Genomic DNA, 17,505 nt, shown 5'->3' with positions numbered 1-17,505 from the left:
GTGTGGCTGATCTGGTTAGGTCCTGTGATGGTATCGCTGGTGTAGATATGTGGGCAGAGTTGGCATCGAGGTTTGTTGCATGGATTGGTTCCTGAGCTAGAGTTACTATGGTGCGGTGTGCAGTTACTGGTGAAAATATGTTTCAGGTTGGCAGGTTGTCTGTGGGCAAGGACTGGCCTGCCACGCAAGACCTGTGAAAGTGTGGGATCATTGTCCAGGATGGGTTTTAGGTCCCTGATGATGCATTTAAGAGGTTTTTAGCTGGGGACTGTATGTGATGGCCAGTGGAGTCCTGTTGGTTTCTTTCTTGGGTTTGTCTTGCAGTAGGAGGCTTCTGGGTACACGTCTGGCTCTGTTGATCTGTTTCTTTATTTCCTCATGCGGGTATTGTAGTTTTGAGAATGCTTGGTGGAGATTTTGTAGGTGTTGGTCTCTGTCTGAGGGGTTAGAGCTGATGCGGTTGTACCTTGGCTGTAGACAATGGATTGTGTGATGTGCCCGGGATGGAAGCTGGAGGTATGAAGGTAGGCATAGCGGTCGGTAGGTTTTCGGTATAGGGTGATGGTAATGTGACCATCACTTATTTGCGCCGTGGTGTCTAGGAAGTGGACCTCCCGTGTAGATTGGTCCAGGCTGAGGTTGATGGTGGGGTGGAAGCTGTTGAAATCGTGGTGGAATTTTTCCAGAGACTCCTTCCCATGGGTCCAGATGATGAAGATGTCATCAATGTAGCATAGGTAGAGAAGGGGCGTGAGTGGACGAGAGCTGAGGAAGCGTTGTTCCAGGTCGGCCATAAAAATATTGGCATATTGTGGGGCCATGCGGGTGCCCATAGCGGTGCCGCTGATCTGGAGATATATATTGTCATCAAATTTGAAATAGTTGTGTGTGAGGATAAAGGCACAGAGCTCAGCAGCCAGTTGTGCTGTAGCATCATCAGGGATACTGTTCCTGACAGCTTGTATTCCATCTGTGTGTGGGATGTTCGTGTAGAGAGCCTCTACATCCATGGAGGCTAGGATGGTGTTTTCTGGAAGGTCACCAATGCATTGTAGTTTCCTCAGGAAATCAGTGGTGTCACGGAGGTGAACTACCTCATTATCTCTAGCTTGCCTGCATATATATACCTGCCCCTGGAAATTTCCACTACATGCATCTGACGAAGCGGGTATTCACCCATGAAAGCTCATGCTCCAAAATATCTGTTAGTCTATAAGGTGCCACAGGACTCTTTAATGTCTTAGTAGTTTGCGATTAAAGAACTTCTGCAAATCTTCCTTGGCTCTAGATTTCTTTGCCTTCACCTTGTCCTGTTAGTCAGAGTCTATGACTCCTGTTCTTCACGTACAAGCATTCCTGTTGAATGCATCTTCTAAGGTGACACTGATCTTCATGGACTCCTTCAGCATCTCTTGCAACTATTGTCTGGGTCTTCCTAGCTGTATTGGCCTTATGATAGCTTTTGTAATCTCTGACCAAGAAATCCTATGTCTCATCTCACATGACCCAACCATCTCAGTCCATGCTCTCTCAGCTTTTTCATGACGGGAGCTACTCATATCATGGCATGTATCATTTCTGTCAGCTGACAGCTCTCATCTCACACAGCATCCACCTGAGCATTCTCTGTCAGCAATGTGAAGTAGTTATTCTTCTCTCCTCTTCATTGGCTAGCATTCCAATGCCTAACTTATGGATGGCCCAATCATGGCTTTATACACATTAATTAACATTTTTATTGCAGAGAATTCCCACCAACTCCCTGCATTTGCACCAAGCGCTCTTCATGAGACTCCTAACGTCCACATCCACATGCCCATTATCGCTCATTACTGAACTGAGGTATTTAATTGTTGCACAGAGGTTAACTGCATATCAGCTAATTTTACTGGTTTCTCATTGTCCCTTTCAATGAAGCATTGCATGTATTTCATTTTTTGTTGGCTAACACATAAACCACTTTCTTCTCATGCACTCCTCCATCATTCTATATCCCTTTCCAGTTTGTATTTATCTTTGCAACACAATATAATATCATAAGCACAATGCATACTGCATGGATCCTCTTCCCCAATCCCCTGAATGAAAGTATCCATTGCAATCACAAATAGAAATGGACTTAAGACTGATTTTGGGTATAGACCCACCCTCACTGTGAATGGATCACTGTAGCTGCAGCTGCTTCTCAGTGGTGTTGTACTGCCCCCCACCCCCACCACATGTCCATGATAATCTGAACATATCTGGTAGATTTCGTGGCCATAGACCGCCATATCAATTCTCTAGAAACTCTGTCATAAGCCTTCTCTCGGTGTACACTAAATGCTATTCATCGTGACTCTCCCTGTAATTCTATTGTTTACCCTCCTGCCATAAACCCAAATTGGCTGTCATTTATTTGATGCTTTAGTCACTTACAATGTCTTTTCCTGATAATTCTTTCCAACCATTTAATTGTATGACTCATTAACCTTATGAGTCTGTAATTCCTCTGCACATACATTTCACACTTGAAGATAGATACCAGCATGGTCTTCTGCTGCTCATTGGGCATTTTTCCAGTTTTGGGGACTAAATAGTTGAAGTTTATCATCATCACACCCCCTCAAGGCCTAATGCTTTAAATGCCACAATTGGTACACTGTATGACCTCACTGCCTTCCCATGTTTCATCTTCTTTAGTGCAGTCTCAGTCTTTACCTTGGTGACAGGTCTTGTGAGGTTATTGATTGCACATACTTCTCTCAATGGTCAACTCAGTTTCTCTTAACTGAGCAGTTTCTCTAAAAAATCGCTGCCATCCCCTGCTGTCTTCCACCACTCCTCTTCCATGATTCGACACTTAATTAGCCAAATTCTGATTCACAAATCAAAGTGTTCTTTGTGTTGTTACTCAGCTAGTTCTTATACTTGAGCTTTGACAGTTTGGCCACTCCTCATTAGCAGAGTCCCAAATATTAGTCAGTGTAGATGCATCAGAAAAATACTTTCAGGTTTTTGTTTTTTTTCCAGAATAAGGCTTTGATTAGAAAGGCCTGTAAGCACACTTAAGTCAATTGGACATAAGTTTGTGCCTAAGTACTTTGCTGAATAGGGATTAAGTGCCCAAAGGCATATTCCAATATAACATCAACCTAACTCAACTAAGCACGCTCAGAGAAAACACAACTCTACAAGGTGAATAATACTTAGTTCTGCTTGTGCAGGCGGGAGAGGAACAGCCAAATCAGGAGGAAAGTCAGTCTTGCATTATGTTGTTTGTTCTTAACAAACAAGAAAATCCTAAAAAGAGGGAAGAAAGACTTGAGTTTTACACATTCAACATGCACACGCATGCTCATGCTTGTGTTTGTGTGGGTGTGATGGGTTAATAGCAGGGTGGGGAATCAGCCTATTCACAGCATCTGAAGTTTCAATATGTCCCTCTTTCTACTTTAAAAAAAAATCTAATAATTTTTAAGGGCTTACCATACTAAGACATAAATCATCAGTGCATGGTAGATTGCCCATCAAAACACAGGAATGAAATCCTGGCATGTTTGACATCATTGCAGATTTTGCTATTGACATCAACGTTGTTGGTTGTTGTGTTTATTAAAATCGTGCCTATGGGCTAATCAGGAACAAGCCTCTGTTGTGCTAGGCACTGTACAAATACAGAATAGTAGACTGTTTCTTGTCTGAAAGAGTTTACACTCTTAATAAAGAAGATTGACAAAGATAAGGGAAAGAGAGAGAACCTACAAACAGAATGATGGTTTGTGAACTTCATGCTAGTTTTGTGTTTTTTTGTTTGTTTTAGGTGGGGTTTTGATTGGAGGAGGACAGGGCAATAGAGAAGATGGAATGGAGGAAGAAAGAGGGGATGAAGGGCGGGTGGAGATAGATTGAATTAATAGAGCCAGGATTTCACCCAGAAGATCTTTGTGGGACAACTAAGCTATTTGGCTCCATATGGCTGGAAGTCACATAACAGCTGCCAGCTCCAACTCTTCCCAAGATTCAGACTGATTGTCCAAAATTCAAACTACTGTATAAATCCTAAATCCAACTCCAGAAGACCAAACTTGACTGCAGTTGTCTGCTGTGCTTATTGCAACATCTAGAGATGATGCTAAACAAGGTGCTCTAACATTGTTATGTAAACTGTCTCATCATTACTGGAGCCCAAGTACCTCAAAGCAAGGGTATGGGCTAAATTAACAACATTTGTGACCCAAAATTGAAAAAAAATATCTGTGAAAGCACATGACTACAAGATCATTTAGGTGCATCAATTACAGGATAGGATGATAGCAAATTCTGTAAGGAATTTTTCCATCTTACTTTATCCTCTAATGAAGACCATTGTGAAAGCAAAATCTGTTAGGTGATTGTTGCTGGTTACCAGGTTATACAAACCTCTATCAGAACATCTTTTATGAAGATGATGTGCAAGATATTTAATGCAAATGATACTCTTTTAAAATTATATTTTATATAATTTCTCTTACTAAATGTTTTCAAAGGATGTTATATATGTACATAAACTAAAGTAATCTTCCAGTGGGCTTAATATCAGTATAAATGAATTATAATAATATATTCATTCATTTCAATATATTGACGTTAATAAACTTGATATAATAAAAGGCACATCTTACACTTGAAAATTAATTGATTATTTGATTTCACCTGGCATTTTAAGGTTGATCCAGAGCCCACTCCAGTAGGCTTTGCTTCAAGCACTTAGCTGAAAAGTATACGAGAAGAGCTGCTTGCATATAGATTTTTTCTATATTATTTCAGGCTGTTTTAATCTTATCTTCACATTTTGTTGAAGCACTAAATACAATTTAAAAATCAGTTTTCTGATAGAAAGAAATTGTGAAGAAAAGTGTGCCCAAGGAAAATAATCGTTCTCCATTTTTCTGGTAGCTTGCTTTCACAAAACACTCTTTCATGAATAACCCTTTGGGAATAAGGATTTAAGAGTCTTTTTAGTTCAGTTCAATAACTGAGTTAAAATGCAGTTGTAAGATTTTGGGTAATGCTGTCAATTAAAAACATTAACTCAGATGAAACTTGCCTAATGTGTTTAAGTCATTTTTAAACACCCATCACTTTCTGAAAATAAGCCGAAAGGAAGTAATGCATGAAAATAAGTAGTTAGATTTAAAAATATATTATTGCTTATCCTTCATTTGCTCTTTGATCTAATTGGTTAAGGACATTTAGTGTTTGTTCATTTTGGCTCATAATGTATCTGAAGACATTTACATTTAGAAATAGGGATTTAAATATATAAAACAGCTGCTTTTTAAATAGAAAGTCTAATTATGCCTATGATTACATTCAATTTTGATTAGTATGCATACAAGTCCTTACTTTCCTTGCATATTCAAGCTGAGATATGGATCACTGGAGCTAAGATTAAACTACAAAAGAAGGACTTGAGAAATGCATGGCTAGACCAATGTGAAAAGTAAATGCTGGTTTTTATCACTAAAATGCTTATTTGTCATTTTAGCTACACACAGACTTGGATCCTGGAAGCAGCAAAATCAAGTATATCCTGTCAGGAGATGGAGCTGGGACAATCTTTGTGATCAATGACAAGACTGGAGATATTCATGCTATGAAAAGACTTGACCGTGAGGAAAAGGCAGAGTACACGCTAACAGCACAAGCAGTCGATGGGGATACAAACAAACCTCTGGAGCCGCCTTCAGAATTCATTATTAAGGTTCAAGACATCAATGACAATGCACCAGAGTTTCTTGATGGCCCATATTATGCCACTGTTCCAGAAATGTCCATTGTGGGTATGTACACCTAAACATATAAAGAGCTTTGAAAAGTCACCATTTAAAATAGCCCAGTGCACCAATGATGGAAAAAATATTTATTTCATTTCTATTTCATTTTTTTTAAATCCCTTCTTGACCAAAGTGCTCAACTACAGTACAATAGGTTGAGACCCTCAGTAATAAGAAAAGGACTATGAGTTATATTAAATTGGCACTTTTTGCACAATAATACTTCAGTGGCCCAAATTTATAGTCTGTTTATGATGTTGTGGAGAGTTGTTACTGAGGAGGATTTATCAAGATTTGTTCCAACATGCCACTCTAATCCTATTGATATTTTGTTGATGTTTAATTATCTGTTTGTGTGTATTTGTACACAGAGGTAGCACTTACAATATGTGGACACATACTCATTTATTTTCCTCCTCATATAACTATAATCAGCCAAAAATATGAAAATGAAAGATGTTATGTCTGGAAACTGATGGTGGGCTTAAGCACTTAGCCATATGATCTGAAAATGAGGGAGTTAGAATGGACAAAGAGAGAAAGCTGGGAAGAAGATGATGATGAAGGGAATGAATGTGGTTGAAGGAAAGGAAAATAAGAAAACACATGAAAAAGGAATTGTTAATAGATTGTATTGGTAATGTGTACATTTATATTCCTTCATATGTATTTTTTGGTGTGTGTGTGTGTCTTGGATGGGGATATGTTTGTTTCATTGTGCAATTCTGGGGCACATTTTGTTTTATATATCTATATCTGCAGCTGTCTAGACATATACCTGTACATATAGGTAGAAAGATACAGACACCTAGGAACATATTGAAATTCAATATGTAGTATCTTACTCTGAGAGGATGTCATAAACAGATAGCTAAGGGTTAATGTTCTTTTACCTGTAAAGGGGTAACACCAGTAACCTGAAACACCTGACCAGAGGATGAATCAGGAAACAAGACTTTTTCAAATCTGGGTGGAGGGAAGTTTTGGGTGTGAGTTCTTTGTCCTTTGTCTTGTTCTGTGCCCTCTCGGCTCTGAGAGGGATTTTTCTATCTCCTGCCTTTCTAATCTTCTGTTTCCAAGTTGTAAGTACAAGGATAGTAAGACAATAGGTTTATATTGGGTTTTTTTTGTATTTACATGTTTGTAGTTGCTGGAATGTTTAAATTGTATTCCTTTTGGATAAGGCTGTTTATTCATTTTTTTCCTTTAAGCAATTGACCCTGTATAGAGTCATCATATTACAGAGACTATTTTTAATGTCTTTTTCTTTCTTTTTTTTATATAAAGCTTTCTTTTTAAGACCTGTTGGAGTTTTCTTTAGTGGGGACTCCAGGGAATCGAGTCTGCAGCTCACCAGGGAATTGGTGGGAGGAAGAAGTCAGGGGGAAAATCTCTTTGTGTTAGATTTACTAAGCCTGACTTTGCATACCCTCTGGGTGAGGGGGGGAGAGAGATTAGCTCTCTCGGTACTTGTGTTTCCAGGACTGGAAGCAGGGAATCTCCTTGGGTCGTCCAGGGAGGGGAGCCTGGGAGGAAGTAACCAGGAAACAAGGGGAGGGGGTTATTTCCCTTTGTTGTAGGACTCAAGGCATCTGAGTCTGGGGGTCCCCCAGGGAAGGTTTTGGGGAGACCACAGTGAGCTAGGCACTGTATAATTCCTGGCTGGTGGCAGCTTTAACAGGTCCAAGCTGGTAACTAAGCTTGGAGGTTTTCATGCTAACACCCATATTTTGGACGCTAAGATCCAGATCTGGGAAAAAATGTTATGACAGAGGATGTCCACTGAAGCCAATGCAACTAATTGCAGAGCACTCAGTGTGAGTGAGGACATCCGAAACAGGCCATAGAAAGTAAAGAATGATTTCTAAGGTTTACCAATATTAAACTGAAAATAATGTGGTTTTCGGCAATTCTTGTACTCTATATGGCTGTCAAGGCAAGATATACATAGATGCTCACTTGAAGGCATGCCAAGCCTCTTTACAAACATAATAGTGCCCTGTCAAAGAGTTTGGAAAACAGCATTCTGTTCTATTGCAGTGAAACATACACACACATGATATATGGGGCTAGAACTGTCATCTTCCTGCAATTCAGTACAATGAGTTGTATCTGGACCTTTTCAAATCTAACTGCAGCAGACCCAGTAGCACTAGCATAGTTGTGGTAGGGTTTGCATGTCAATTATAATACTTCTCAAGATTTGATGTCTTGGTTGCTTTGAATCACTTCTACTGGAATTGGTATGTGCATTTTCAGCCTGAACGTCAATTCCTTTACCAAAATACATGTTTAATATGCTAAGCTGTTTTAATTGTATAGTAGCACACACATAATGTGGTCCTGGTTTCAGACGATATTTTTGCCAAGCTCTAAGCAAATGGCTTAATTAAATTAAAAGAGGGGAGAGGACAAGAAAGACATTGTAGGCTTATCCTTATATGAACTGGACTGACTGGGCATTCCGAAGTAAAAACTAGAAGGGAAATACAAAGATATGTCTGCAGGGGGGAAATGGTTTCTGAGCATTAATTCTATGATTAAGAATAATTTATATAGCTCATAATGGTATGCAGCACTTTAGAAACATAGATTAAGACATCAGATGATTCCTGCTCAAAGATGCTTCAATGTAAGTAAGACAAGGCAAATCATAGACAGGGCACTGTGTAGCAGGTCAGATGGAGGAAAGCATGGGGTTACTGATGAGAAGGAGCAGGCTTTGTTGAAAGAGATGATATTTAATGAGGCAATTGAGGAGGAAAGAGATGGTGGATGAGAGCAGAGGAAGGGAAGAAACTGAGAAGGAAAAAGGCAATGAAGGAGCAGTAAAGAGAAAGGATGGAAAAAACATATGGAATGTGAATGGGATATAGGTACAAATGAAACTAGTAATATGGAAAGGACATACCATCAATGGAGAGAGAAAAGAGCATGTAGTGAGAGTGACAGGAGCAGTAAATGAAATCAGCAGTGAGTTTTGGACAGACTTGAGGAGGGAAAGGTGAGAGGCAGGAAATCTGGAAAGTAGGAGTCTGCAGTAATCAAAGCAAGAGGTGGCCAGTATGTGGACAAGAGTTTTAGCAGGTGGGATAATGAAAAAAGGATGTTTTGGGGGAATGTTAAAGAAGATCTGATAGGACTTTGCAAAAGATTATATATGGAGGGTATAGGAGATGAGAAAAACATTGGTGTCAAAATGTTAACCTCGGAAACATGAAAGAAGAAGAGAGTTATCAATGAAGGTAGAGTAAGGATGGTACAGTGTCTCATTCCCCCCTTGCGCTAGAAACACAGAGAGGCACAATTGCTCCTAAAATTCCCATTGAGGTGAGACAGCTCTGCCCCTGAACCTACCAGGCCTATGCCTCTTCCGTCTGGTACAACATAGCCAATAAATATTTTATTTTCAAATGCTATAGTTAATATTCAAACCCTTAATAACAATAACAACAACCAAGGTGAAAGCAAGTAATAAGTCATCTCAAAAGAAGACTTGGATTTAGAATTACCATATGACTTTTGCATGAAGCAGACAGGAGGACAGCATATGTGTCTAAATATCCCTATGCCTTATATTTTTTCTTTATGTAGCATTCCATGGGATGTACTTTATTTTCAACCTATTACTCCAAAAAAGCACCAACGGCAAATACAAACCCTAATTCTGAGCTGCCACTCCTGAACACAGAGCGTGTATCTCACTGAATTATGTGGATGATGAATAACTATAAAATCAATACAGCATATGCAGTTCTTCCTGTTAACCTGCAATACTACTAAAAGTCAATGCTGACATTTTGAAGGCAAGAACATTGCTGTTTTACCAATATTACTGTTACTTTTTTGACTATTCTCTCTCCTTTTAACCAACTAGAAGCTATATCAAGGGCTATAGTAAATATATATTATTTTAACTTTTTTAAAGTATTGTCATGTTTGTTTTAAAGTCAGTTTCCATCATCTATCAATATGTAGGGGAAAGACTGATGACTTCTTCCAGAGTTAGAGGTTGTTTTTTGTTTGTTTGTTTGTTCGCTGTGCTCTCAGTATTTTGCTTCTGTTATCCACTTCAGTCCCCTTTAAGAGAACTCCACACACCCTTGCTTTTTTATTTCAGCTGTGTGATTATTTTCACTAACACAGTCCTCACTAAGACAGGGTTTTCTTAGGTGCCCAGATAGTAACACTTGGGACTGGTGTGTGTGTGTGAGAGAGAGAGAGAATGTTCTGAGACTGGAGAGGAACTCATATGGTATGTATAGTGCTTATACAATGAAAATACTATACAAATCATTTCATTTCTGGATAGCTGGAAAAAGTAATACACAAGATACAAATGAATACACATTAAGTTCTCTAGCATTCCAAAACTAACACATCCCTCTTTCATTGAGATTCTGACATAGTGTAGCTTTTCAAACATAATATATGCAGCTGATATATCCTATACTGCTGCATGTTATAATTTCTTGTTTGACAGCAATGTGGTGGGTACTGTACAAAACATTGTCCCAAGGTGCTAACTATATGAATAAGTACATGGATAGTACAGTTGACATGCACTCTTGTATATGTATATCTACAACATGGATAATATATCAGCTTTGTGGGGAAGCTGGAGCTTTGCAAGTGCAAACCGTCTCTAGACATCATGTACACCACATGTAAACATGCATTTACATATGTAATCAGTATGAACATACGCCACATGTTGTAGATGAATGATGCTGGAAAATTCTGATTCCCTGCAAAGACTGTTTGCAGGACCTTCCTCCAGCAAATGGTGCCAAGGCAATCTCTATTCCAGTGTTATTTCCTGCAGGAATGATGCTGACTTTTCAGCTGTCTTGACTGCACACTCTTGAACACACACACACTGAATGATGTGCACAGTCACAGTGTTCAGGGATAATTTGAAATAATTCTCTTTTTTTCTGAGGAAGGAGTGGGCTTCATGCTCCAGAAAAAGCCCTGAGGAGCACACACAGTTCACTCTTACCTCAACCCTCAGTTTCCTGCCTTTCAGCTCTGTCACAATAATCATCCTTCTAGTCCATCTCAGCCCCCTTCCCTCTTTGGTGAGACTGAATGTTCTGTACAGTTTTAATACTGCTCTGATCTCCTGAGGATCCCAGGGTTGAGAAGGAGGGAGGAAGTCAAATCTGAATGCCTGTCTCCTGTGTGGCAGCATATGTTAGCAGGGCTGCCACACAGTGCACTTGGGAAGTAGGAAATAACTTGCTTTCAAAGGCATTTAAGCTGCATTCTGTACAAATATGTTTAAGCATCATGAGACCTGACGAGACACATTTTGGAAAAGGACCCAGGTGAGAACCCCTAGAAAGAGATCCAGATAAGTATGGGGAGGAAAGGTGGAGTACCCAGTGGTTCAGTTGTTTTTAAATTTGTTCCTGAACTTGCATCCTTTGTGTAACAGCCAATAATGATGTCATTATGTACAGATGAGTGAGCTAGCTTAAAAAAAAAATAGAAGAACCAGGTCAAACTGAACTGATCCCATAGTGTATCTTTGAAAATGCCTGGATAAGTCCCCCTTTCGTGCTTCCTTCTCCTCAACAGTTCACAGATTCCCTAGTTTTGGTGAGGTTGCTGCAGGTCTGATAAGGTGCCCTGGTATGGATGTGGTCTTCAAATGTCAATTCTGTGGTGGTATGCAGAGAAGGAACAGCAAGGCAGGCTCCATAGTTCTGTTTTGAGCAAAGGGTGCTTAGAGGTCTATGGTTCTGCTAATGGTCAGCGGCAGAGGTTCAGGAGAATAGAAAGATACATTGAATAGAATGACAGATGTGCTGGTGCAGGGAAGAAGGTGAGACAGAAGAAAGAGAGAGATTAGAAAAGTGAATATTCACAATTTTTGACTAATTTCAGACAAACTTCCAAATGTTTCATGGTTTATCTGACCTAAACCTCCAACTATTTGAAAGTTCCCCATCACTTGTCATAATAAAACACAGTACATAGTGTGATGCAGTATGGCAGTGCACTAAAAATAAATTGCACCTGCAATGCGTCAAAAATTGAGTGGATGAATTATTTTAGAATAATTCAACTTCTCTTTATTATGATGTTTCTCAACATCAAAGATTTCTTTCTTGGAAAATGTCTTTCTTGGAAAAGAAATTGGATTATCAGGTTAGTATTTGCTACTATTGCAGTTTTAATCTGAATATATCTGCTTTCTTTGGGCCAAATCTGCCCCCAGTTGCACTACTGTATATCAGGAGTAATTCCAATTAATTTGGCCAACTGTTATTTCACATATACAAAACAGACATATTTCACATAAACACACATATAAAAAGCATGGGATACACAGTGTGTGTGTGTGTCTGTGTCTGTGTTTCCCTTTCTCCCAAAGGTATTAATTCTACTCTAGTTACATATTGTTTGCCAAAAGGGACAAAATTTGTTGTATGTCATCAACATCCCAAGTCTGGTATAAATAATGATGGAGTAACTTGGTAAATTGTAAAGTTGTGATAAAAACCCAAGATGTAATATTATCAAGTCCCGCCACACTCTCTTGCTCTTCCCTTCCGCCCCCGCCCCGTATATATTGATTTTTAAGACACTGTGCATGACTGTTAAATCAATGATAGTCTGTCACAAAAATGTTGACTAAAAGTACTATATTACTAGGGTCAACTACAAATTAGCCCAAAGGGTAAACTCAAAGGAAGTGCAAAAGCTCAGGGAAAAAAAAAAAGCAGATGTTGTAAAATATGGCTACAACGTAACAGCTGTTAGAAAATGTATATCATCATTTTCTCTTGTTCCACTACTTGTTCATCTTGTGCATAATCAACTTTTTGAACTCTGGCACTGAGGAGTCATTTAAATAAGGGATTTTTTTTAAAGAAATGGAAATTATATGTATCTTTCATGTACCTTGTGAATGACCTCAATGGAGCTTACCAGAATGAAAGGCAGATAGGCAATAATAAGCATGAGAGAATTAGTTAGAATACAGAAGAAAAAAAACCACATTCTTCACCAAAATTTTAACTTTTATTAAGGTTTTTTTGGGGTGGAGGAGGGAGGGAACTATTGATCACCTCTTTTTTTTTTTTAAACTTTGTAATTTTTTTTTGCACCTTTGGTTTTGCATATTGGTTTCAATCAGCATCAGAATTGGAAATTTCAAAAATATTTTTTATTTGCTAAATGGCTGAAGTATGCTTGGCATTGTATATATAGAAAGTCATGTCACTGTTCCCAAGGAGGTAATAATCTGAGGGAGTAGTCCTACCAACAATTTTACTAGAGAATATACAGCAAACTACTGCAAGTAGTCCCAGTGACTTCAGAGAGAGCTGCTGTAATCAAGGGCACACCTCAAAGTAGCTAGCGCTGCTGGTATTTGCAGGATCATGCCTTTAGGCCTGGTCTACACTAGGAAATTAGGTCAGTATAACTATGTCATTAGGGGAGTGAAAAATCCACACCCCTGAGCAATCAATTAAACTGACTTAAACCCCTGTGTAGACAGCACTAGGTCAATGGAAGAATTCTCCTGTTGACCAAGCTACTGCCTCTCAAAGAGGTGGATTACCTATGATGAAAAGAGTGTCCCATCAATGTAGGTAGTGTCTTCACTGAACTGTTACAGCCGCACTGCTGCAGCATTTTAAGTCTAGGCAAGCCCTTAGTCTTGATCTCAGTCAATGTGAAAACTCCCACTTACATCAATGGGTGCAGAATTGAGCCCAAAATTAACTATGCAAATAACTAGCTGAATGATTTATTAGGGAAAAGTTGCCTCTCTTCCTGTCTGCGTATGGTCTGCAGTTTCTTGGATGTATTTGTCCTTCGAGGAGGGTACACTGTGCAAACTGCCTACACACTAGAATAAGGGGTCAGAGCAGAGCCACACTACACTTGCAGGAGTTGGAGGAGAAATTGCCTTCCAGAGTTCCTTGGAATGCTGCTGCTACATCTTCTCATTGGGTGCTGCTTACTTCTGCTTAAATGCTGGTCTTTCCCCGCAGGCTAGGGGAAGGGGCTCAGCCTCACACTCTTTGAGACAATATGCACTTCTGCATAGAGACTGCATTGTTTGCATGGCTGCTTGTGTTCTTTCCTGATTCTGTGCCCCTATGTACAGGTCTATCAGAATCTGTGCCCAGAATAATTTCTGCAGAGATTCTTGTCTCTAGATCAGTCACAGGCAGTTTGTTGCCAGTATTCTGTGTTTGAAGTTGAGCTGTGTGTGTTAGTTGTTTTTTCATGCCTAAGTCACATGGTATTGTTTTTATTCTGGACCGTGTGAACATAACTTTTCAGATATCTTTACTTTGTAGTTGCAGGTGGTTGCAGGACATGTAAACATACCTGAGCTAGCTTTAGTCTAGCTAGCACAAATACCAGTGTCAGTGAAACAGCAGCAACACAGAGTTCAGTGCAGACTAGTCACCTAAGCACCCATGTCCCTGGAAAGCTTGTACAGCCCATGCTGCCACAACTGTGCTGCGGTTGGTACTCATTTTAGCTAGATTAAAGCTATCTTGGTTTTGTCTACATCTGCTGCCATCACTCCTCTGATTGCAGTGTAGACATATCCTTAATTTACATTTCTGGTACAAATACCCGTGTTTAGCAATTCTAAGTTCACACTTCACAAAGTTTTTTCAACATTTTTCCAAATGTCAAATTTTGACCAAAATGTGACTGAAATGTTTGCAAAAAATTCCATCTTATTTTTCAAACACCTCTGCTTGTGGCACTAGGTACTGATGCATAGCCAGAGCTTATCTGCAGAAGACACAGATGAGAGGTAGTAAGTCAATCTACATTACTGCCCAAATATTGAGACAATGATAAGCACCACACAACAAGAGACCGGACTATATTTTGTATTTTCAAATTTTGGAAAGTTTTGACAAATTCTAGTCACAAGGCACCACATCCAAAGTTTGTCTTGTATCAGAAGAATAATCTCATTATGCGATAATATTCTCATAGAAGCTTATATTAGTGTAATTTATTTCTACCGCTACTTTTCTTAACTCATTAGTGATAGACCTCAGAACTTCCTCCTCTCCAAACTTTATGGAAGACCAGCCTTTAATTCAGAAGAGGTTACAAATTTTACAACTCAGGTCACTCTATGTAATTGACACATTTGAAATTTGGAGATGTCAGATTCAAACTCAATTCAGAATCCAATCTTTGTATCTCAGTCCAAGTTTATTTTAATATTATTTTCTTTAGGAATTGGTACCTCTGCCTTTGTTTAACTGCTGAATCTGCAACACTTAATGTTTCTCTGTGAATGCAGATGAGCTGTTGCCTGTGGAGCTGATGTCAATGCCACTTTCCCATGAATCAGCCTGTAGAAGACTGCTGGCTGGATGATTTGACTGTACTCTTTCCCTGGAGGCCAATGGTCTCTGCTGCCATATGCTTGCTCTCTGCTGGCCTGAGGAAGCAAGAGTTCTGAATCTGCTCCTGCAACCTAGCTCATATTTGCTGGCGTTACCAGTCTTTGTAAAAGACACACACACACACGCACGGGTGCATGCACATACACACACAAAGAAAACACCAAATTGAAACTGCAAGGTTGTAGAAAATCTCTTATTTTTATAATGTAAAATTTTAAATTGGTGAATTCCTTGTGCATTCAGCAAGGGCTATTTTACTATTGTTTATACATGTAAGTGTGTGTGTATATATGTAATAAATAAATAAATGTATACACTGCATCTACATGAAGCTTCCTTTGTAAGTCAACAAACAATATAGTAATTTTTCTCTTCATGGAAGTATAACTATGTAGTGGTCGTCCAATTTTACTTTCTTTGCCTGGGGACCTTGCAATTTCTATGCCTTAGTAGTTTTATATAAAATAGGCAATTCACCTTCTTTTGTATGAGTGCTGATGAAGTAGTCAATTGATTAGACAAATTCCATCTTTTAGAAAGTCCTGGACAATAGAGCAAGAATTTTCTTCCTCCCTCAAAAATACTATTAATGTTCTATAATAACAGCAATATCTAAAAGGGAAATTAAAGTAATGTCTGAAAGAAAACAGAGTTATTTTTAATAGAAGCATAAAACATGGTGAACCCCAATTCTGCTGCCTATGATTCTACAAACTGTATTCTAATGCTAACAAATGGTTACTCTGGGGAATTTATAAAACAGCACATGCAGGCTTTTTAATGGCATCATCTTATAAGTTGTAGTCAGAGAGAACTACCAACCTTAAAACTAAAAAGATGATGTCCCCTTCTTATTACTTTCACATGAGTCAATCCCATGCAGTAAGTAACATCAACGAGGACAATTTCTAGAGAGAGAGCTTTATCTATCTCAGTATGAAACATTTTACTTTTCTTAAGATCACCACTGTAGGAAGGAAGCATCACAATTCTAAAACAATTAGTTTGTGCACATGAAATGGTAAAATATGCAGATTATTAGATTTCACAACCATGCTTCCAATGCTCCTCATTATACAGTTGTAAAATGCTGAAGGCTGCCAGCTTGCTCTATTGTCTATGTTCTGTGCAGAAGACAGTTTTCTTCTATGCATAGCAAGCACCTTCTGGATTCTTAGTTACACTTTTCCAGATAATATTGTATTTTCTATTTGCTTCACGTTATAAAGGCTCATTAGAATGACAGATAAGCATTCTGAAAACGATGCTTTGTTGCAGTGTATTTTCCAGGGTATTTAATTGTTCAAAGAAAGTTTTTGACTCATTCAGGGTTTTTTTTTTTTCATTCTATTAACATTTCTTCCAGTGTCATTAGCTTTCTAAACTATGTATACTTCAAGTATATTAAAATAAATTGCATTTAACCTTTGGAAACAGAAATCCAAATTCTGCTCTGCTATACTGGTGTAAACCTGGCATAACTACTTTGAGATCAGGACATCTAAGCAACAAAACTCTGCTAATGGAATTTGAAAAGAATTTGGCCCAACATTTGTATTCCTTTAATTTACTTTAAAGAAACCATGAAGCTAAGGTTTATCAGAATCACTTATGGTGATGTCCATGCAGCTGCTCTTATGACTCTCTTGAGTTTCCATGATAAGACCATTTAAAAAAAATGTTAGCAATAAAAGTTTTGTTTTGTTTTGTTTTTTAGCTTGTAAATTGTTTGGGACAGGGTCTGTCATTTTCTGTAGGTTTGTAAAGCACTTAGTACAAGGGAATTCTGATATCACAGGCTTTTAGGTGGTTCTGCAATATAGATGGTAAATAATGTTCATAATAATATGAAATTTCACATATACTATCAAAACCCAAGTGCAATAGTTTAATAGCTTTTATAAATTTCAAGGCCATAATGACCAATTGTGATCAAATCTAACACAGGCCATAGAACTTCCCCCAAATAATTCCTAGACCATATCTTCTAGGGGAAAAAAATCCAATCTTGATTTTAAGAACTGTCAGTCACCCTGATAAGTTGTCCGAATGGTTAATTATGCACTGTTAACATTTTACACCTTTGTCACCTGTATATTTCAATTTTGATTTAAAAATGAATTAATATGAAACATACTGGTTTCAGAATGTCTGCTCTTCCACCATATATATGGTGTGGGTAGATATACAATATATATCTGCATATGTATATAAATACACATACAGTTGCCCACAGGGCCACCCGGGGAGTAGGGGGGGCAAGTGGGCCCTTACAAGAATATAGTATTTTATAATATTGC

The 17,505-nt window shown here is 38.5% G+C and overlaps 1 protein-coding gene across 1 annotated transcript in view; it reads left to right on the top strand.

The window, feature by feature from the left end:
• Positions 1-17,505, top strand: part of CDH8 (cadherin 8) — a 213,917-nt gene that overhangs the window by 65,694 nt on the left and 130,718 nt on the right. The window contains exon 3 of the mRNA XM_050922868.1: positions 5,510-5,804. Coding sequence (XP_050778825.1) covers positions 5,510-5,804 — 295 coding nt within the window. The remainder of the gene's footprint in view (positions 1-5,509; positions 5,805-17,505) is intronic.

Source organism: Gopherus flavomarginatus, chromosome 14 (genome assembly GCF_025201925.1).
Source record: "Gopherus flavomarginatus isolate rGopFla2 chromosome 14, rGopFla2.mat.asm, whole genome shotgun sequence".
NCBI classification, from domain to species: Eukaryota; Metazoa; Chordata; order Testudines; family Testudinidae; genus Gopherus; species Gopherus flavomarginatus.
The sequence above is the reverse complement of the archived record's forward strand: the minus strand, read 5'-3'. Positions and strand labels throughout refer to the sequence as shown.